General features: G+C 37.9%; 1 protein-coding gene across 3 annotated transcripts in view; it reads left to right on the top strand.

Annotated features, from left to right (window-relative positions):
• Positions 1-23,153, top strand: part of KPNA1 (karyopherin subunit alpha 1) — a 72,380-nt gene that overhangs the window by 33,346 nt on the left and 15,881 nt on the right. For all 3 annotated transcript variants that reach the window (XM_045902982.3, XM_045902981.3, XM_054504227.2), the window contains 8 exons: positions 6,026-6,133; positions 8,764-8,863; positions 11,402-11,496; positions 18,081-18,212; positions 19,724-19,812; positions 20,163-20,262; positions 20,863-21,026; positions 22,038-22,116. In XM_045902982.3, coding sequence (XP_045758938.1) covers positions 6,026-6,133; positions 8,764-8,863; positions 11,402-11,496; positions 18,081-18,212; positions 19,724-19,812; positions 20,163-20,262; positions 20,863-21,026; positions 22,038-22,116 — 867 coding nt within the window. The remainder of the gene's footprint in view (positions 1-6,025; positions 6,134-8,763; positions 8,864-11,401; positions 11,497-18,080; positions 18,213-19,723; positions 19,813-20,162; positions 20,263-20,862; positions 21,027-22,037; positions 22,117-23,153) is intronic.

Raw genomic sequence — 23,153 nt, 5'->3', positions numbered from 1 at the left:
TGTAACAAGAAATGAAGGGGGGCACTGTATCATAATAAAGGTGTCTATCCAACAAGAAGGTCTAATAATTGTAAATATTTATGCCCCTAACGTGGGAGCACCCAAATATATAAAACAGTAACAAACATAAAAGAACTCATTGATAATTATACAGTAATAGTAGGGGACCTTAACACCCCACTTACATCAAAGAACAGACCATTGAAGCAGAAAATCAATAAGGAAACAAAGAATGGCTTTGAATGACACACTGGCCCAGATGGACTTAACAGATACATTCAGAACATTTCATCCAAAAGCAGCATAGTACACATTCTTTTCTAGTGCACATGGGACATTATCCAGAAGAGATCACATACTAGGTCACAAATCAGGCCTCAACAAGTGCAGAAAGATTGAGCTCATACCAGGCATATTTTCCGACTGCAATGCTATGAAACTTGAGTCAACCACAAGAAAAAATTTGGAAAGACTGCAAATACATGGAGGTTAAAGAACATCCTACTAAAGAATGAATGGGTCAACCAGGAACTTAAGAAATTAAAACTACATGGAAACAAATGAAAAGGAAAACATGACAGTCCAAAACCTTTGGGATGCTGTAAAAGGGGTCATAAGAGGGAAGGATATAGCAATACAGGCCTACCTCAAGAAGCAAGAAAAATCTCAAATACACAACCTAACCTTTCACCTAGAGGAGCTAGGAAAAGAACAAGAAGTGAAGCTTACAGCCAGCAGAAGAAGGGAAATAATAAAGATTAGAGCAGAAATAAATGATATAGAAACAAACAAAATAGTAGAACAGATCAATGAAGCCAGGAGCTGGTTCTTTGAAAAAATTAATAAAACTGATAAACCCCTAGCCAGACTTACCCAAAAGAAAAGAGAAAGGACCAAAGTAAGATCATGAATGAGAGAGGAGATCAAACTAACACCACAGAAATACAATTATAAGAGAATATTATGAAAAATTATATGCCAGCAAATTAGGCAATCTGGAAGAAATGAATAAATTCCTAGAAACATATAAACTACCAAAACAAACGGGGAAATAGAAAACTTGACAGACTGATAACCAGCAAAGCAATTGAATCAGTAATCAAAAATCTCCCAGAAACAAAAGTCCAGGGCCAGATGGCTTCCAAGGGGAATTTTACCAAACATTTAAAGAAGAGTTAATACCTATTCTTTTCAAACTATTCCAAAAAATAGAAATGGAAGGAAAACTTCCAGATTCCTTCTTCGAGGCCAGCATTACCCTGACTTCAAAACCAGACAAAAACCCCACTTAAAAAAGACAGTTACAGGCCAATATCATGGTGAACATGGATGCAAATATCCTCAACAAAATACTAGCAAATCAAATCCAACAGTACATTAAAAGAATCATTCACCACAATCAAGTGGGATTTGTTCCTGGGCTGCACGGGTGGTTCAATATTCACAAATCAATCAATGTGTAATACACAATATTAATAAAAGAAAGGGTAAGAACTATATGATTCAGTAGATTCAGAAAAAGCATTTGACAAAGTACACATCCATTCTTGATAAAAACCCTCAACAGAGTAGGGGTAGAAGGAACATACCTCAACATCATATTACAGAAGGCCCACAGCTAATATCAGTCTCAGTGGGGAAAAACAGAGCTTTTTCCTCTACGGTCAAGAATGAGACCTGGGATGTTCATTTTCACCATTGTTATTTAACATAGGACTGGAAGTCCTAGCCTCAGCAGTCAGACAACAAAAAGAAATAAAAGACATCCAAATTGGCAAGAAGAAGTCAGACTTTCACTATTTGCAGACAACATGATGCTCTGGAAAACCCAAAAGACTCCACCAAAAAATTGCTAGAACTGATACACAAATTCAGTAAAGTTGCAGGATACAAAATCCAACATACAGAAATCTGTTGACGTTTCTTTTCTTTACTTTTTTTTAAAGATTTTATTTATTTGACAGACACAGCGAGAAAGGGAACACCAGCAGGGGGAGTGGGAGAGGGAGAAGCAGGCTTCCTGCTAAGCAGGGAGCCTGATGCGGGACTCGATCCCAGGCCCCTGGGATCATGACCCGAGCCAAAGGCAGATGCTTAATGACTGAGCCACCCAGGTGCCCCATGTTGGCGTTTCTATATACCAACAGTGTAGCAGCAGAAAGAAATCAAGGAATCGATTGCATTTACAATTGCACCAAAAACCATAAGATACCTAGGGATAAATCTAACCAAAGAGGTAAAAGATCTGTACTCTGAAAACTACAGAACAATTTTGAAAGAAACTGAGGAAGACACAAAGAAACGGAATGACAGTCCATGCTCATGGATTAGAAGAACAAATACTGTTAAAATGTCTATACTATCCAAAGCAATCTACACGTTTAATGCAGTCCTTATCAAAATACCACCAGCATTTTTCACAGAGGTAGAACAGTCAATCCTAAAATTTGTAGGGAACCACAGAAGACCCTGAATAGCCAAAGCAATCCTGAAAAAGAAAAGCAAAGCTGGAGGCATCACAATTCTGGACTTCCAAGTTATATTACAAAGCTGCAGTAATCAAGACAGTATGGTACTGGCACAAAAACAGACACATAGATCAATGGAACAGAATAGAAAACCCAGAAATGGACCCACAACCATATGGTCAACTAATCTTCTACAAAGCAGGGGAGAATATCTAATGGAAAAAAGTCTCTTCAACAAATGGTGTTAGGAAAACTGGAGAGCAGCATGCAAAAAGAATGAAACTGGACCACTTTCTTACCCTATACCCGAAAATAAATTCAAAATGGATGAAAGACCTAAATGTGAGACAGGCATCAAAATCCTAAAGGAGAACATGGACAGCAACCTCTTTGACCTCGGTCGTAGCAACTTCTTACTAGACATGTCTCTGGAGGCAAGGGAATTCCCACAAAAGCAAAAATGAAGTATTGGGACTTCATCAAGATAAAAAGCTTCTGCACAGCGAAGGAAACAATCAGCAACCTACAGAATGGGAGAAGATATTTGCAGATGACATGTTTGATACAGGGTTAGTATAAAGAACTTAAGAACTCAACACCCAGAAAACAATCCTGTCAAGAAATGGACAGAAGACATGAATAGACATTTTTCCAAGGAAGACATCTAGATGGCTAACAGACCCATGAAAAGATGCCCACTATCACTCATCATCAGGGAAATAGAAATCAAAATCACGATGAGCTATCACCTCACATCTGTCAGGATGGCTAAAATTAATAACTCAGGAAACAACAGATGTTGGTGAGGATGTGAGAAAGGGGAGCCCTCTTACACTGTTGGTGGGAATGCAAACTGGTGCAGCCATTCTGGAAAACAGTGTGAAGTTTCCTAGGATCCAGCAATTACACCACTAGGTATTTACCCAAAGGATACAAAAATATTGATCCAAAGGGATACGTGCACCCTGATGTTTATAGCAGCATTATCAACAATAGCCAAATTATGGAAAGAGCCTAAATGTCCATCTACTGATGAATGGAAAAAGAAGTGGTATATATACACAATGGACTATTAGTCATAATAATAAAATCCTGCCATTTGCAATGACGTGGATGGACCAAGGATGCTATGCGAAATAAGCCAGTCATAGACAAATACCAGGCACCTAGGTGGCTCAGTCGGTTAAGTGACTTCGGGTCAGGTCGCGATCTCAGGATCCTGGGATTGAGCCCTGCATCAGGCTCTGTGCTCAGTGGGTAGTCTGCTGCTCTCTCTCCCTTTGCCCCTTGCCCTGCTCATGCTCGCGTGCTCTCTCTTTCTTTAAAATCTTTAAAAAAGTGACAAGTACCATATGATTTCACTCATGTGGCATTTAAGAAATGAGACAGATGAACATAGGAGGAAAACAAGAGAGGCAAACCATAAAACACTAAACTATAGAGAACAAACGGGTTGATGGAGGGAGGTGAGTAGGGGATGGGTTAAATGTGTGATGGATATTAAGGAGGGCACTTGTTGTGATGAGCACTGGGTGTTATATTAAGTGATGAATCACTAAATTCTACTCCTGAAACTAACATTACAGTATATGTTAACTAACTGGAATTCAAATAAAAATTTGAAACTAAAAAAACAAAAAACAAAAAAACTTTTGGCCATTTTCCAAATATATTCCCCCACCCCAACCTTAGGGTTCCAGTGCATGTATATTAGGTCACTTGATGTCCCACAACTGACTTATATTTTGTACCTATTTTCTCAACCTTTCTGCCATGTCTTTAATTTTGGTGTGTTTATATTTGCTATATCCTTAAATTCACTGATCTTTTCTTCTGCAGTATATTATCTGCTGTTAATCCCATTCAGTGTACTTTTTATCTGAAAAATTGTGTTTTTCATATCTAGGTATTTGCTTAGTCTTTTTGTTTTTTAATGTTCTTTTACATTTCTGCCATTTTTGTCATTTCCAGGTGATTTTGATTGATTTTTTTTTTCTTCCCCGTGGATAGTCTTTTCTTCTTTTTAGTGCTTGGTAGTTTCCAATTGAATTCCAAGCATGTGAATTTTACCTTACATCTTTTAATATATGTAATTCTGAATTTGTCTTTGGATTTAGTAAATTGTTTGGAACCAGTTTGTTTTTACGTTTCATTGGGCTGGAGCTAATTTAGCCTCACTTCTGAGTCAGTATCCTGAGCGTTCTACTAAATGCCCTATATATATTAGGAAGTCTTTTCTATTGTTTGGTTGAAGCATGAGTATTCCTTGACCCATGTAACTTCCAGAATTGTTCTGCATGTTTGTTGGAGGTCGTTCCTTTCTCAGCTATATTTTTCTTACACACCTGTGCTTGTAGAACGAAGCTAAAGACTCATGGGGAATTTTCTGCAGAGTTCTAGAATTCCCTCTGTGTTGATCTCTTCTCTTCATTACTTTGCCTATGGATTCTAGTTGCCTTGGCCTCCTCAGTTCTAAACTCTTGTCTCCTCAACTGAGGGAGCCGGTAGGCCCTGTTTGAGTTTTGTCCTCCCTGTGCTACAGCCTGGAAACTCTGTCCAGGCAATAATCTGAGGCAGTCATAGGGCCAGTCTTTTTTCTTTGCTGAAGGATCACTGCCTGGGCTGCCCGTTATCCTTTAGCTGAAACCCATTATTTTATGGATTTTGTCTGCTTTTAGAGTTGTGTAGGATAAGAGGATAAGTTACTGTTAGTCCCATCATTGCTTGAACAAGTGAACTGCTTCAGGCTATTAAAGATACAATGGAGGCACCTTAGAGGGCTACCTTTGGAAGAAAGTATTCTTTGCCTACACAAATTAATAGATGCTTTAAAGGTAGTGTTCAAGCAGTAGTCACTTGTTATTACCGGTTGCTGGACAGGTTGGAAAGGTTGGGAAGTCTCGGTTCATTATCTTTGAGGGTTAAGAGGGAATCATTAAGTCATTCTGACATAATTTTTTATCATTTCCCCTAATGTATTGGTAAGACTATATGATCACCAACTAAACATAGAGGAAAGAGGGGAACGGCCAAGCATGCCCTAGCTCTTTTTCAACCTTACCCTTTTTATGTGTCATGCAATATCAGGCTTCTCTTAGTCATTTTACCACATCAGGTGTTGGTAACAGCATATTGTGATAGTTAATTGTATTAGATTATAAGACTGGAGAATTCTGAAATAGTTCCTCATCAGGAAAGGTCGAAGGTGGCACAGCCTTTAGAATTTTTTTTTTTTTAAATATTTTATTTATTTATTTGACAGAGACAGAGATAGCGAGAGCAGGAACACAAGCAGCGGGAGTGGGAGAGGGAGAAGCAGGCTTCCCCTCGAGGAGGGAGCCCGATGTGGGACTCGATCCCAGGACCCTGGGATCATGACCTGAGCCGAAGGCAGACGCTTAACGACTGAGCCACCCAGGCGCCCAGCCTTTAGAATTTTTTAAATGATTTTCAAAAAACTCCATCCTTCCTTACTGTCTTTTAAGTGGGGTTCCTAAAGTTTGCATGTTGAACTCCCTTGTAGTAGAATACTTGAGTTACAGTCTTTTATTTTTCAGTTATTCAAGCGAAGAAATGTTGCTACAGCAGAGGAAGAAACAGAAGAAGAAGTTATGTCGGATGGAGGCTTCCATGAGGCTCAGATTAATAACATGGAGATGGCACCAGTAAGTAAGATAATGAAAGAAACTCTTTTTTTTAGTGTTTTTCTGAGGAAGATATGAGGTGTAGCTCGCTATTTGGGTTTTTAAAAAAGGTGTTAGTAGATGGCTGTAGAAAGTACTTGGCATTTCATTTTAAAAAAAAGAAGCCATATACTTAATCTCTTGGTTCATTAGATGTTTATTATAGTGTGACTAACATGCCAATAAACAGAATTAACTAAATTATGAAGATTAATTCAGCTATTAAAACTTAAAAAGATAATTATAGAATTATTCCTTACAAGTTAAATAACAAGGGATACTTTAAAGGAAATCCCAGTTTGCTGTTCATTTCAGTTATCAAATTGGGCATGTTTATATGATTTTAAAAATTGGTTCCACATCATAGCTGTTGGAATTTTCTATTATAACCCATTTTGTAACTTTCTTGAGGTTATGTAAGCAGATAAAAATTATGCTTTATTTATATGGATTATACCTGTCTATATTTCTAGTTTATTTTAGTCAATTAATAGAACACACATACACACACACAGATGGTTTTTCAAAAAGAGAAATCTCTTTCTTCCACCCAATTTCTTTCTTCATTGGCAACCACTGTTACTAGATTCTTAACTCTCTTTGAGAAAATGTTTTTTTCTCCCCTTCCCCTCCACGCCCCTTTTAAGCAAATTATGGCATATTATGCACAGTGTCCTATATATATATTTTTTTTCTTTTTTGCTTCATAGATCTCCAGTTTTTATGGACCAGTTTTCTTTTGGAATTAGGAGAGCAGTTTAAATCACTTTGGAATCTATATAGACATTGTAGCTAACACTATAATTTTGTGGTAAATTCTTCTAGGTCCTTCAGAAAGTTGAGCTGTCCATTTTTTTTGTTGTTGTTCTTTTAGTGGATGTAAAAATAAATATGAAGTGTTTTGTGGACCGTAGTATTAGTCAGGGTTTTACAAAGGAAACAACCAATAGGAGATTGATTGATTTTCAGGAATTGGTTCATGTAATTGTTGGAGCTGGTAAGTTCAAAATCTGTAGGGCAAATCAGTAGGCTGAAAATTCAGGTAAGCATTGATGTTGTAGTTTTAGGGCTGAAGTTCCTCAGGAAACCTGTCATTGCTCTTAAGACCTTCAACTGATTGAATGAGGCCCACACACATTTTGGAGAGTAAAGTGCTTTACTTAAGTATACTAATTTAAATGTTAAATGTTAATCACATCTGAAAAAATACTTTCATAGCAAGTCTAGACCAGTGTGTGTTAAGTTGACATAGAAAATTAACCATCTAGTACACTCCTTGGCCACTTGGCATCCCTATAGAACTCCTTAAACCATACTGAGTCTCAGATAAAGAAATAACAAAGTCGTATCTCCATGTAACATGATAGTTATCCTTTGTGCAACTAAAAATGCACTAACCTTTTTCCCAGAAGACGTAAGTCCTTGAGTGATGTTCATTCCTCTTCTTGATCTCCTGTAACTTAAATGCTGTGATATAAAATTAACGGTACTTCAATACCATGAATGTAAAGTCAGTACATTTTATATTAGGGAATAAGAGAGGGAAGAGAATGAGTGTGTGTGTGTGTGTGTGTGTGTGTGTGTGAGAGAGAGAGAGAGAGAGAGAGAGAATGTGTATATCTAAGTGTATCCAAACATTCATAACAGAATCATATAGGTACCTTTGTTTACAGGAATCAGTTTTGTAAGTTTCAAGTTAGTTACTTTTCTGTTAAGAGCGGAATGCTTCCCTCTCCCCATTGGGATTCTTAAGTGTTAGGTATTGTTTACCAGCCCTCCAGCATTTATAACTCAGTGCAGCTTTCTTCACAGTTCATCTTGTTGACTCTAACCCTTCATGAAATGATAAGAACTTCATTTCATTGTGACAAGTGACCCTGAGAAGAAGGTTAACTACTAATACCGGAGATGGGTTGTTGTAGAAAATGGAAAAGTACTAATAAAGCAGGAAAATAGTGGAAACCTGAAAAGTTTTAAAGAAAATAGAAATTTTAAATAAATTTAAGAGTCAATTGTTGAATTTGGTAGTGGCTAGAGTCTGATTTATACAAGACTATTCTGTCCTCATTCAGTAAATATTTGTTGAGCATCTGCTGTATGCCAATCATCAGTGATAGAATGGTAAGATGGACAGGCTCTTTGGCTTTCAAGAAGCTTGTATTATACTGGAGGAGCCTGGGCATTAAACACATAACTGAGAAAAATATCTGATAGTGAAAAAGGCTGGCCTAGGATTAAAATAGAGCGATAGAGATGGAGTGGCTGCTTTAGATTTGGAGGTCATGAAGAGCCTTCTTTTAGAACTTGAATGACAAGGAACAACCAACCATGTGATGAGCAAGGGAGGAAGAGTAATAAACGCCGTGTCTTAGTATTTACTACTAAGATTACTTTCTTATTGTCATGAGCTTCTTAATGATAGACAAAGTATTTGGCTTTATCACATTATTAATCATCTCAGACATTTCTACGTGTATAGATTATCCTACCTTTGTACAGCTCTTCTAGATAAATATGATTTAACTTAATGTGGCCACAACTTACACTGTCTTTGTTTTCCTTTGAGTTAAAGTTAAAATTTTATCATATTTGCTTTTTGTTTGTATTCCCAGGGTGGTGTTATTACTTCCGACATGATTGAAATGATATTTTCCAATAGCCCAGAGCAACAGCTTTCAGCAACACAGAAATTCAGAAAATTGCTTTCAAAAGGTGAGTTCTAAATATGTTAAAGTACAGTTTTGACCCTTGAGTGACAAGGACTTGAAGGTCTTTTTCGATAAATTCAGTACAGTACTGTAAATGTATTTTCTCTTCCTTATGATTTTCTTAATAACATTTTCTTTTCTCTAGCTTACTATATTGTAAGAATACAGTATGTAATACATATAACATACAAAATATGTGCTAATTGCCTGTTTATGTTATTGGTGAGGTTTCCTGTCAACAGTAGGCTATTAGTAGCTAGGTTTTGGGGGGAGTCAAAAGTTACGTAAGGATTTTTGACTCTGCGGGGATTGGCGCCCCAACCTTTGTATTGTTCAAGGGTCAACTGTATATTTTTTCATTTAAAAAAATACTACTTTCCCATAATCTATTTTTCACATCACAGATAAATTGCTTTGGAGTGTGTCTATCAACAAAATAAAAGGACACATATAGATGTATATGTAATTATGAGCCATGGCTAACTTCTGAATTTCTTACTTTATGCAATCTTACCAGGACCAGAAAGCAGCCTTATTTTCATTTCTGAGCTATTTTATAAAAGACCTGTAAAGTGATATGAACAGTAGTCAGTATTTTATGTTAATTCAAATCAAGAAACTCCACTCTTTTTTTAAGAAGACCTTTTTGTTGTTGTTGTTTTAAAGATTTTATTATTTTTAAGTAATCTCTGTAATCCAACATGGGGTTTGAACTCATAACCCTGAGATCAAGGGTCCCATGCTCTACCAACTGAGCCAGCCAGGTGCCCCAAGAAAAACTTTTAGAGTATCAGTTGAAAGATCAGTGATTGCTGGTTTTAATGTTACCATTTTCTCATGAAATTTAAGTATGGATTTATTAGTGGTCAGGGAAATTACCTTTTTTTTCTTTTTGGTATAATTAGGGTAGACTAGAATATGATACCTTTGCCATTCTGGACAAGTAAAAAGAACTGTGGAACTCTAAACCACATTAAAATGTCGGTAGTAGATGTTGACATTAAATAAACAGGAGACCCCCCCCCCCCAGTAGTAAGGTAGAGTTTTTTGGAATCATAAGTGATAATATATCCCTTGAGGGACCTGGAATAAAAATGTCTATAACATATAGACATAACAGAATTGTGTGTGACATAACAATTCTATTTTTTGTGTGACACCTTAATATTTGAAGGCCGTTGTCATGGACACCTTCCCCATTCCCCTTGTCTCTTTTCAGCATGCTGAGTCTAATGCCTTTCTCACACCATGGGGCTTTTTAGGACCTTTCACTGCTCTCCTACTTTCCTGCCAGGATTCTAGTTTCCCAGCCATCCCTCTTAAAAATGTGATAACTAGAATACAGTACTTCAGATGTGTTCTTCTGACCCTAAGGTGTGGGGAGAGATTGCTTTCCTTGCCCCGAGACTACACATCCCAATAATGTCCTCCACGATAGCAGCAGTCATTGTGGTCATGGCACAGGCATGGTTGACTGTACTTGCAGCATCTAAACTCCCTAGGACTTCTCTTCGTGTACTGTTTTTAGGTTCTGTCTGTAAAGTCATGGAGATTTTTTAAAATTGCTTCTTACAAAATTCGGGTGCTAAATCCTGCTTTATCCCTGCTAACTTCAGCTTACTGTTCTTCCTATATGTTATTTCTGTAATCTAGCATTTTAACCAGGAAGAGGGAGGTAGGGAAAATTATCATCTTTATTATGACCATCCAGTTTATTTGTTGTGTTATCTGAATGGTTGATAAAAATGTTGAACCAGGCAAAGGACATGTCATCAGAGCTCGCTCCAAATTAACATAGTCACCTTTTTTTCAGTAAAGCTCTGGACTTGACTAAGAATCCTTGGAACTAAGTACTGTAATCCAGCTGCCATTTTTCTTGCATTGTTACATGAATGTCATCAAGAACTTCGTCAGATCACTCGCTGAAATTACCATGCTGATTGTTAAGGACATTTTCTATCTGTTTATCAAACAGGTTTCTATCAGATGATTTCATTTTTAAGATACTTTTTTGTCATAACTGAAAAATGAGATTAATTTGGCAAGTCATCCTTAATGAATTCTTGCTGGCTCCTACTTATCACCACAGCTGTAAAATTAAATCCTGCAAGCACATGCAGAGTCACCTAATCCAGTTTCTTGAAACAACTTACTGTTAGACTAAAAACCCATATACGGAGATAGGACTAGAAGGAAGTATTCCGAAATAATAATAAGGCTGTGTTTGGATGTTTTTCCCCCTACTTTCTAAGTTTTCTAAAGTTGTAGAGGCACTAACTTTAATTTTTGAGAAGTCTGCCCATCCTTTCCACATTAAAGCTTACCTTATTGTGAAGCCTTTGGGGCTACCGTAGTCTCAAAGTGACTGAACTCAATTTCACATTTACAGTTTTACTTTTTTTTTTCTTGTTTAGATTTCCAACATGAAAGAGATGCTAAAATGGAGGGAGGGATATTATGAAGTAAGTTTGAAATAATAAAGTTCTTGCATTGAAATGAAAGGATTGTTTTTCTTCTTTCCTTTTATCTTATGGGGAGACAGAACCTAATCCTCCCATTGATGAAGTCATCAGCACACCAGGAGTAGTGGCCAGGTTTGTGGAGTTCCTCAAGCGAAAAGAGAACTGTACACTGCAGGTGCGAACCATTTTCATTTCTTGCCTCCTATTTTAATGCCTTTTGCAAGCGTACATTTTACATACAGATTTGTTATTTATGTTAATTCATACAAGGGGTTCATTTTTGAGATGATGTTTCTGACAACCACATTGCAAGCAACCGCATTGCTCTGATAGCTTTGTTAACATCTAGGCTCTTGGTTTTACTCTTTAGAATTCTTGTCGTTTTTAGTTATGAAAAATTATTTTATGGTGATTGTGGATAATACTTATTTAATAGGGAATTGTGTGTGGTGGAGGAGTCATTATAGATAGGACCTAAGTGTGGGCTACGTAAAATTTGGTTTTGAAGGATTTTTGAGTTCTCTTTGTTGGCTTTGCAAGGCTGTGTAACATGGGCTAGATTAGAGACTCACTAATCCCCAAACCTGGTCCTAATTAAACCCTTCCCCTTCCCCTCAAGAGCTGACAAGGAGGTAGCCTTGTTGTGAATGTTGGTGCTTGGTGCTAGGTTTATTTAGTCTGTCAGTACTGTATTATATAGGGGCTCCAGGAGGAAATTTTGCAGCTTCTGGATTGTATAGTTTTCATAGTAAAAAGGACCAGTTGTCAACTGACTCATCATGGCAGTTACCTAGAAATTTTAGAATACTGTTTTTTGTTGTTGTTTTTTTTTTTCCTGAATAAAAGTTGGATTTTTAGTAAACTGGTAATTTTTCAGTAGCTGTACTTCCTTGGAGTAACCCGTTGAATCAGTTTCTGTGTTATTCTTTAACCAGGACCTGTGATATCTAAATTCTCACTTGTAGGATCTAATCTGAAGGGCTCAGGCCCTTTAGAGAGACTCTGCAACTATAAAAATGGGTCAGGTGCAAAGTAGATCACAAATGAGGTTAGTTTTCCAAGTAAATTTGCCAGTAACAAGTTAATCCTAAAGATAACTTTCACCTTCTTGTTCGTTTTTGCCTTACTCTCTAAGGCTAGAGGGAGTGGGGCATTTTTGTAAATGATAGTAACCCCTGTCGCCAGATTCCTTACTGTCCAGAGGATTGTAGATGATTCATAAGACTTGATGCTTTGTCTTGATATTTTCTCTCCTTTCCTCCCACCCCATCTTTCTCCTCCTTTTACTCTCTCTGTTGCGGTGATGAGTTCTTTCCAGAAGAAAAACAAGAAATCCAGAAAAGGTAGAGTACTTCAATGTCCCATCAGTTTTTCTTCTCCAGTTTGACATTTACTCATCCCCAAGTTCATTTGAATTAAGATTCTGTTTTGCTAGCTGCCTCCTGGATTATAATTCTGGTCCCCATCTAAGGCCAGGATCATCAGACACCTGAAAAATTACCAGGTTCATCTAGAGAGCAAGGAAAGAGACTTTTATCAGAAAAAAAAGGGAAATCCAGACAACCAACACTGCAGAGTACTGAGCCTGAGCCCTAAGCAACCTGCCAAGAGAACCAGAGGGACCAAATGAAGAGCCTTACTGCAGTTTATCATTTGAAAAGCTTTGTAGGAAGAGGGAGGTAGGGAAAATTATCATTTTGTTCATGTGAAAATATGTTTGTATCCTATCTCTGACAGTGAGAGTAGTTGAGAGATACTGAATTTACTCCTGGATCTAGCAGTTTCTAATAGGGGGTCACAGAGGTCCAGTTTCTTAATGCGTTAAAGAATGATGGTATAACCTCGTAGGCCTAAAATGAGAAAAGAGAATTGGGCCTTTCCCCATCTCCACATTTTCCGATACTCCCCAAAGAGTGCAGTATGTTCTCTCAGACAGTGCCCTCTCCTGGCTACCACATGTAGATTCTACATCATTTTTGATTCTGTAATCCTAGAACTTGGATCTTCTGAAGATGAAAGCCTTTGGAAATCTCTAATTTGCTTCTATCTAAATTCTCAGATTCCACCCTTGTGCAAACTAATAATTAGGCTGAAAGATTGAGAAATGATTCCTCTGGAAGCGACCACCTCATGATTTTCAACTTAGTTGTCCAAAGGCTCTGAGAAATAACCAATCTGTTTATTATCTAAAGGTCATCATCCCCAGCTTTTCTTCTGTGTACATTTTAAGTACCACATGGTGTTCTCTCTCCAGTGTGACTAGTGGCTAACGTCAACCACTCTAGAAGCAGGAGGAGCAAATATATTGAGGGAGACATTAGAGCCAGGAGGCTTCATGCTCACATAATTAGACGTGCTCTGGGAAGCTTGGAGGGTACTCCTTCCTCTGTCTTCTTGGAGAGCACTAGGATGTAAGTTGTCCCTGATATTCCTACCTGCTTACTAGAAATCTGAATAGTGTGTTTTTGGAATGGGGCTTTTGCCATTTCTCTTCCAGAAAGAGAGTAATAAGATATAGTCATAGTAATAGCTCAACTCAATGATAAATCCTGTGGACAAACTTAATCCCTTCATTCCATAAAGAACTGGGAATCCTAGTGAAGGCTCTCTTCACTTACTTTCTGGCTCTCCTTATGCCTGAATCAGTGAGGTACCTCACACCAGGGAGATAAAAATGCCTGCTTTGGGCAGTGCCACCCAGATACTCATTTGCCTTCAAACGAGGTGAACAGGGGTGGAATCTAGGATTTTGGCAGCAGATAATGTCATCTAGTTAAGAGCATTCGCAGGTTCAGTGACATGTAGGCCTCAAACATATCTGAACCTTTGATACGAGATTGGTCTGCCGTATGGTGTATTCCCTGGGCCTACTTTGTTTGTTTTTTTGAGTCCAGGCCCAGCATGTTTGTAGTGTCCTTTGCAGTGCTGAGATGTTGCATTCTCAAACCTTCTTACAGAAGCTTATTATGAAAATAGCTAGAAATAAGTAAATTGCATCCTAGTTCCATTCATTAGGTACTCCTCTTAAAATTGTAAATTTAAATTAAATTGGTTTAGTTTCCCCATTCTTGCCTTTCTTGTCCCATATGAAAGCTTAATGTGATAAACTGCAGTAAGCCTTCATCCTCCTGTGTCTTTTCCCATCCTCATTGATCCCTCTACCTTTCTTGAAAGGTTGCTCAGATGACTCAGGCACTGTTCTCTGCAGAGTTTGATATCTGGGTTTATTTTTCTGATGTGAGCCTCTCTTTTCACTTGCTCTCCAGGTGAGCCTGGCATTTGCTAGGAGCCAGAGTGGACCCGGCAAAGTGGCCAGCAACAGAGTCCTGATCCAAATGGAGAAAGGGAACCAGGCGTACCTCAACCTGGAGTGGGAAACTTGATAGGAGGTCAGAAGTACTTCAGCTTTGGATTCTCATTTTCCTTATTTAAGGAATTGAGCACCAGAAGGTAGAGACTGAGAAAGGAAAGAGAGAAAATATCAAATCTGCAGTGTGACCTTCAGATTTCAACTGTAGCCTTATTTAGCAAGTCTGGACAGTGAACAGTAATAGTGGAATTACAACCTATAAGTAATCACAGCATGACAGGTTGTTTTCCTTGCATGGTCCCATTCTTGGAACATTGAGAATATAGTAATTTAAAACAAAAAATCATCAATTTAAAAAAGAGGGTGTAAGGATTATAGTTATTTTGGCTACCATTTATTACTTCAAGTGATACCATTTCTTAGATTTTATTCATCATGTTACCGATCTTCTGAGTCTCATGGTTACTTAAATTACTTTTTCTGGCATTTCTCTCATAACTTGATGGCAGTCGTTTTTGCTGTCAACTCTGGACTTTCACATTTCATAGCTCTCTTGCATGTTAAATTCTCTTCTGGGCCCCAAGGCCAAAACATTAACAACAGCACAATGACGGCAATACTCAGTGAAAGAGAGGTTAGTTTGAAGTACACTCAGTTTTTAAAAAACATACATATTAAACACATTTGAAAGTTGTTTCTTTTAGCACCTTATTAACGGGCCTGTATGATGAGGGGTAGTTTTCTTCCTCTTTCCCTCCTCTCTCCTACCTACATATATACATTTCACACAAATACATAGAGAATTGCACAAGTATAGCTTGATGAGTTTTTACAAGGTAAACATCAAAGTAATCACTGTGTGTGTGTGTGCATGTGAAAGAGAGAATGCCTTATTCATGCACGAATATGATTTTCAGTGGCTCTCTGGTTATAAGTTATTCATCTCTTTCTGTCCCTGATGCTTTCTGATTTCTGTTCTTATGAGGGGAAGCCTTGAATCTTACTTTCAGAGGTTATCATCACCGTGTACTTCTTAGAAATAAACCTAACTCTGGTACATTCTTCTTTTGCCGAGGTAGCCTAATTTCCCATTTTCTTCCATCCATGTTTAGCCTGTTATTCACTTATTCTCTGTTTTCCTATTCACTGTCACTCTGTTTTGCTTTTCCATTTCATTCTCTTAAGTAGCATCTGGAATTCCCTCTCGTTTCCTGTGAGACCCCTGGTACTAAACCTCATCAGACAAAGAGCAGGAGCAATGAGTTTTCTAATTTTTTCTCACTGATAATTCTTTAATAAGCCTTTATCCATGCAGGTGGTTGTTGTCATTTCATTTGCATCAAAATCTCACCACATTCTGCTTTCTCTTTGACAAAGACTGGTCTGTATGCCCATCTCACTCATTCTTCACACACAGCTTTTCCTCACAGTTGTCATTTCTTTGACTTGGTCTCTGCAGTATCTGATGACTCTTTGTTCAACTTGGAGCCTGCCGTCTGGTAGGAAGGTTTGGTTTTGTATTCACATCATCTGTCTCTGTTAATCAATTTTAACTCTGCTAGTTACTTTTCCTAGAAAGCAAAAGAAACTGCATTTTAGGTGAACTGTTTTCTTTTTAGCATCCCCTAAATAATCTGGCATATCTCTGGCATATCATTATTTGAAATTCTTGCCTAGGTAGCAAAACTCCAAGCAATTGAAAGATTCTTGTCAATGTTACAGGTGTGTGTCTGAGAGGAGACTATGGCTGGGCTTCATAAGCGTACTCGATTGGGAGGCTGTAATCTAGTTCCCTTTGAGTGGCTGCATAATATAATTAGATTGTTGGATCTTTTTCTGAGTTTCCTCATTCATAAACTACAAAAGCCAGACTTCTCTAGGATGTTGTGAGGAACATACGTGAGTAATGCTTTGAAAATACAAAGTACTGAACAAATGTAAAGTTTCAATTCAGACAGATTGAAAGGGGTTTGAGCACAGATTTCAGGAGTGATTTAATTATGGAAGTGGTATGTGATGGAATTTTTACTTTATGATATTCAGTGTTTAGAAGTCTCCTGAACTTTTAACAAAGTCACCACAAAGAAAATATTTTCCCTCTAACTGTGGTGCTCCTGGTCTGGGCCTCCTTGTTGCTGTAATATCATTGTCCAGTTAGGCTACCTAACTACTGTATTCATTTGTGTAGTCACATTCATAGGTTTCTTGGAACGTCCCCTTCTTTAAGCGTCTTCTGCTGTGAATTTGCTGTCATTCACATGCTTTGCACTATGCTAATCAGATTGTCTTCCCATGTCTTCTGCCTTCCTTCCCCCAAACCCAATGATTGATGATTTAGTTTTCCATATGACAGCTGCCTTTCAGTTGACCCAAAAGCTTTTAGAAGAGTCACAGCTCTTTTAATGACTTTTTATTGATCTCTCATTCAAGGGACATACCACTGAATTTTTTTCTGCATATGTGCTTCATTAAAGGATAAATAGAAGACAGAACAGAAGAAGGAAACAAAACTAAAGTTTAGTAAGAACTCTTTTAAGTAAATAGAATTTTAAGAGTTCATTCTTGGATTTCTCCATTTTAGGATAGAGACTCAAATTATTGTAGAGATGGGCAGATTAGTAAAATGCTGTACTTTTTGTTGGCCATGATTCCCTTCATACCTTCTGTTTACCAGTTTATCAACCTTTGAGAATGCTCTTTTTAAAAAACTCTTACCTCTGTCCTTTAGTTTGGAGCCCTCTCATTTGTCAGAAGCTCTTATGCTCTGAAGTTGCCATTTCTATTAACTGAATGCCGATTAACTCCTTTTGGCTCACTTATCATTATTTAAAATATCTTTTGCCTTTTTCACTGTTCTTGTGTGTTACACATTTTACATAACATCTTCTCCACTTTTCCCCCTCTCCATCTTACAGAAATTACTTACTTTTATTTTTTTATTAGATAATATACATGATTTAAGGCCAAAAGGTACATAAGGTTTTACACCCTTACTTCTCCATGTAGGTAACAAGTATTTACAGTTTCTTAAGACTCCTGCCAGAGATATTCTGTACCATAAATAAATTAATGCATATATTCCTTCTTAACCCTCTTAGAAAATATAGTATGATGCTATCTTAATGCACACTGTTAGGCTTTTTTTTTTTTTTTTCTTTCATTCGTTTCTTAGGAAATCCTTTATATCAGCATATGAAGCAGTCCCTCATTCTTTTTATGGTCTTATGTCAGCTCTACTTTGGTCTGAAATTTTAGACTGAATATTCTTGTAGGTCAAGGTATTTCTACTGGGAATTCTCCATTTAAAATTGATACAGAATCCATCTGATAGATTATGTGCAAATAATGATTTCAGATTCTTTTCTTCATGTACAGAAAACCTTATTGTTATAACTAAAAACAAGCTATTAAATGCTAATAAGATAATAAAATTATTTTTATCTTTATAGTTTGAATCAGCTTGGGTATTGACAAATATTGCTTCAGGAAATTCTCTTCAGACCCGGATTGTGATTCAGGCAGGAGCTGTGCCTATCTTCATAGAGTTGCTCAGCTCAGAGTTTGAAGATGTCCAGGAGCAGGTAAAAAAAATGAAGCAAAGAGAAGCAGGTGAAAGAATACCATTTTTTCCTTTCGTCTTACATTCAGGGCCTCAGTTTCACCACCTGTCTGTCCATGATAATCCATGGTTCATCACAAGGAGTGTTCTAGAAATCTCAACCAAAATGGAAAATTTCATAGTGAATGTAGGCAGAATCTCTTCTGGAAACATAAAACCATTTTCCCCTTCCAGCCCTGAATTTTTTAAAATTCCTATATACTTTTTATTTTTATTTTATGATTATTATTATTTTTAAAGATTTTATTTTTTTTTAAAGATTTTATTTATTTATTTGACAGAGAGAGACACAGCGAGAGAGGGAACAAAAGCAGGAGGAGTGGGAGAAAGGAGAAGCAGGCTTCCCGCGGAGCAGGGAACCCGATGCTGGGCTCGATCCCAGGACTCTGGGATCATGACCTGAGCCAAAGACGGATGCTTAATGACTGAGCCACCCAGGCGCCCCAAGATTTTATTTTTTAAGTAATCTCTACACCCAGCGTGGGGCTTGAACTCACTACCCTGAGATCAAGACTTGCATGCTCCACTGACTGAACCAGCCAGCCGCCCCAAGCCCTGTATACTTTTTTTTTTTTTAAGATTTATTTATTTTAGAATGAGAGAGCACATGAGTATAGGGAGGGGCTGGAGGAAAGGTGCGGGGGGAGAGAGAGAGAGGGAGAGGGAGAAGAATCTCAAATAGACTCCCTGCTGAGTGTGGAGCCTGGGATGAGGGGCTGGATCCCGCAACCCTGAGATCATGACCTGAGCTGAAATCAAGAGTCAGACGCTTAACTGACTGAGCCGCCCAGGCGCCCCAGCCCTATATACTTTTTAGATCATATAAGCAGTTACTGAGCTTTTACTTGTAGGGATCTCTAGTGGTGATTGAAGTAGCAGGTCTTTGCCACTTTTGTGCAGAAAAAGACCTAGAAAACATGATTTTTTTATTACTGCAATCTGTCAAATTCATAAATATAAGTCATTGCTAAATGAGTATGATTTTCTTCTGCAGCTTAATTGAGGTATAATTTACATACAGAAAACTGCATGTATTTAAAAAGTACAATTTGATAAGTTTTGACATATGTATGTACTCTTGAAACCATCATCCCATTCAAGATACATGTATCCATCACCCCCAGAAGTTTAACAGCTTTCTGCAGTTTGACTGCTCTTGAGGTCTTTGTTCACTGTTCTCTTTTGTAAGCAAGCTTAAAATACATTTTTAATCAGCTGAATATATAAGAACCGGCTCCTCCCTTTTTAATAAGCTTATACCAGGAGTGTTCATATGTACACTTTATAATATGATTGATTGTCTTCCCCCAGTCCCACAACTATTTCATTTGATTCCCCGATAGTGAACTTCTATTAGAACTGTTAATAGTGCCTGTGTGTATGTCGATTAACTACCATATAATTTTGTGAGGGGTTATTGTGGTATTTTGTCATCTTTTCTGAGCCTGTCATTAATGAGGAATTCATTCACAGGCAGTCTGGGCTCTTGGCAACATTGCTGGAGATAGTACCATGTGCAGGGACTATGTCTTAGACTGCAACATTCTTCCCCCTCTTTTGCAGTAAGTTTGTTTCTGTTATTCTTACTACTAGTTTTTTGAGTAGTAAAAATATGGAAAGTTCCTCAGAAAGCAGTGCATCTTTAGAAATCATTTTGGATTTTCCGTTGTTATTTTTCATTACAGATATTTTCTTACTAACTTATTCAGATCATTTCTTCAGGCATTCTATCTTACTCCAGTGCCAAAATGCTGAATTAGTGCGGTTAGAATTAATTCAACTGTATTGTTCTAGAGAAAAGCTATTTAAAGACATGTGCTTATCTGTACAGCATTAGATTTAGTATTTATCTTATGCTATGAGATAATTAATGTCCATTATATAGTTTACCATTGTATCATCATGCTTCTAGGTTATTTTCAAAGCAAAACCGCCTGACCATGACCCGGAATGCAGTATGGGCTTTGTCTAATCTCTGTAGAGGGAAAAGTCCACCTCCAGAATTTGCAAAGGTAAGGATTATGCTTGTGGGAAATGGGCAGAAAAAGTACAATTAAAAGTGTAGCAGCGAAATTAAAAGAGTGTAGCAATGAATATTAATGTGAACAGATGATAATTTTTCATAAAATTTAAAATGTTAGAATTTTATCTGTTTCTAAAGCAGTTGGGCTTTTTGTTGTTTTTTTGGTGTTAATTTGGGATAAATTTTCACTGACTGTAAAAAGCTCTGAATTGATCTTAAAACCTAGCATTTTTTATTTATAGCAAAGTATCTAAAACACAAAACTTTTTAGCTTTACCATTTGAAACAGTTTCTTTACCTCTTTGGTCCAGAAAGAGTATGTTTCAACAAGGAATCTCACTCTGAGAATTGGTATATACTTCACTCTTGGAAATTATTTTCCTTGGTCTCTGACTACCTCATCAAAGTAAACTGCAAGGCACTGACAGCATTCCCAAAGATGGAAATGCCGCTTGCTACTCCCACTTGTAGAAGTATTAATCACCCCAGAAGTTACCATGTGTGTGCCTGGTTGCCTTTTGGAGTTTCTCACCTCACTTCTAGCTTTTATTCTGTTGAATTTCATTATCATATCATCTTCCCTTTACAGGTTTCCCCCTGTCTGAATGTGCTTTCCTGGTTGTTATTTGTCAGTGACACTGACGTACTGGCTGATGCCTGCTGGGCCCTCTCATATCTGTCAGATGGACCTAATGATAAAATTCAAGCCGTCATTGATGCAGGAGTATGTAGGAGACTTGTGGAGCTGTTGATGTAAGATATCTTCAAGCGTGTCTGTTCTTTTGTCCCTATATTAGTTTATTAGTTTTCTAGATGCTGATAAATATTAATATGTTATACTGACTTATTGTGCTTTGGGCTGCTCTCTTTTGTTACTTACATTGATGTCAAATCTGTTTGTTGGAGGCCTTTATATAAAGAACTGCTCATTCTTTTGGTGTGAACAGTCCTTCAGCAGGAACATTTGGAAAACTGTGACCTGTGTAATTAAGCTAATGATTAATGACCCGAGACCAACGACTGGATAGATAGCAAAAGGTATATTGCCACTAAAAAGAGTCAATCCTGAAGCACCTGGGTGGCTCAGTCAGTTAAGTGTCTAACTCTTGATTTGGGCTCAGGTCATGATCTTAGGGTGGTGAGATGAGCCCTGCATCGGGCTCTGCACTGGGCATGGAGCCTGCTTAAGATTCTCTCTCTCCCTCAACTGTCTGCTGCCCCCCCCCCCCCAAAAAATAGTAAAGAGGAAGTGAAAACCGTAGTAAAGAATGAGAGGGAAATCTTGTAACCCAGGTGATAGAATACCTGGGAAAGACTATTAAGAAAGATTTATAGTTTTTATTCAAAAATACTAAGTAAAGGGAGAGATAGCTTCTCCAGGGAATACCAAACCCATCCTCATAGGGTTCCCTTAAGAACCACCATAGGGACCTTTGTGCTCTAAAGTCACGTCACATTATTTGGTTTGGATTTCAGCCATAAAGAAAAGAGACCTTATAAGGGGGCGCCTGGGTGGCTCAGATGGTTAAGCGTCTGCCTTTGGCTCAGGTCATGATCCCAGGGTCCTGGGATGGAGCCCCACATTGGGCTCCTGGCTCAGCGGGGAGCCTGCTTCTCCCTCTCCCTCTGTTCTCCCCCTGCTCATGCTCTCTCTCTCTCTGTGTATCTCTTTGTCTCAAATGAATAAATAAAATCTTTAAAAAAAAAAAAGAAAAGAAACTAAGGATGGAAGTGTTGCATTCATCTTTCTTTTTATGGTTACAGGCATAATGATTATAAAGTGGTTTCTCCTGCTTTGCGGGCTGTGGGAAACATCGTCACAGGCGATGATATTCAGACACAGGTATGAGTAAGTGGTAACTATTTTTTTTTCCTTGAGAAACAGTACATTGAACCCCATGATTATGTTTTTTCCTTGAGAAACAGTACATTGAACCCCATGATTATGTTTCAGTTAGAGTATTTAACTCCATGTTATTAGGGAGGATTGACACTTTGTTTCATTAATGTTTGTTAAAAATGTTGCCTTAGCTACTTTCAGGACCTTCACTGATCTTTACCTATTGCTTATAGCAATTTTGGGTTCCCCTGTGATTTAACTTACCCTTTGGTTAGTCAGGTTTATTTCCCACTACTCCCTCTACTTGAAGTGGTTCTTGTGAGGGTCAGAGCCTCCAGTAGCATCCTTTCTCTGTCAGCTTCATCTCTCTAATAGCTTCCTTTTCTTTGCACATGATAAGTCTCCACTGTGAGGAGGATTCTTCCTTCCTTGTTCTTAATGTCATCCCTCCCCACTCCATTCAACTTCTGTATCAAGATATATCATTCACAGTGGATTGTTCTAGTTATTTTTCTTTATCTCTCAGATGCCTTGGCATTGTCTTTAACATTCTTTTCCTAGGCTTCAGTGGTGTTGAAGTGTTTTGGGTCTCCTGCTTCACTGACCATTTCTCCTTAGCAAGCTCCTTTTCCTGTTCTTTCCTGTTTGTGGGATTATCCCCTGGAGGGGATAATTATTCATTGAGCTTACTTATAACTTCAGCCATCACCCTGGTGCAGCTTGATTGGGAATTGAGAATTAGGTTTCCCAGCCCTGAATCGCAGGAAGGCATTTAATGTCTGCACTTTTCTAATCCCTAAAATTTGGATTTGTACTTGAAGGTGTCTTCCAACTCTAATATTTACTTTAAATTTATGCTATCCAGAAGGGAACTCATTATCTTCCCTGGTATATCTGGGCCTCTGCTTATTTATGTTACCTACCTCAGTGAATGCTACCAAGAGTTGACCATGCCCAAAACCTGTACATTAGCTGGATCATTCCCTGTCCACCTCTCTCATTAGTCACTAGGTGCCATTTCCACTTGTCTCTTGCAGTGC

The sequence above is a fragment of the Mirounga angustirostris genome, unplaced genomic scaffold (genome assembly GCF_029215605.1).
Source record: "Mirounga angustirostris isolate CCGP_5_RB_7025 unplaced genomic scaffold, mMirAng1.0.hap1 SCAF_1, whole genome shotgun sequence".
In the NCBI taxonomy this organism is placed as follows: domain Eukaryota; kingdom Metazoa; phylum Chordata; class Mammalia; order Carnivora; family Phocidae; genus Mirounga; species Mirounga angustirostris.
Note: the sequence above shows the minus strand (reverse complement) of the source record. Positions and strands in the feature narration are given on the sequence as shown.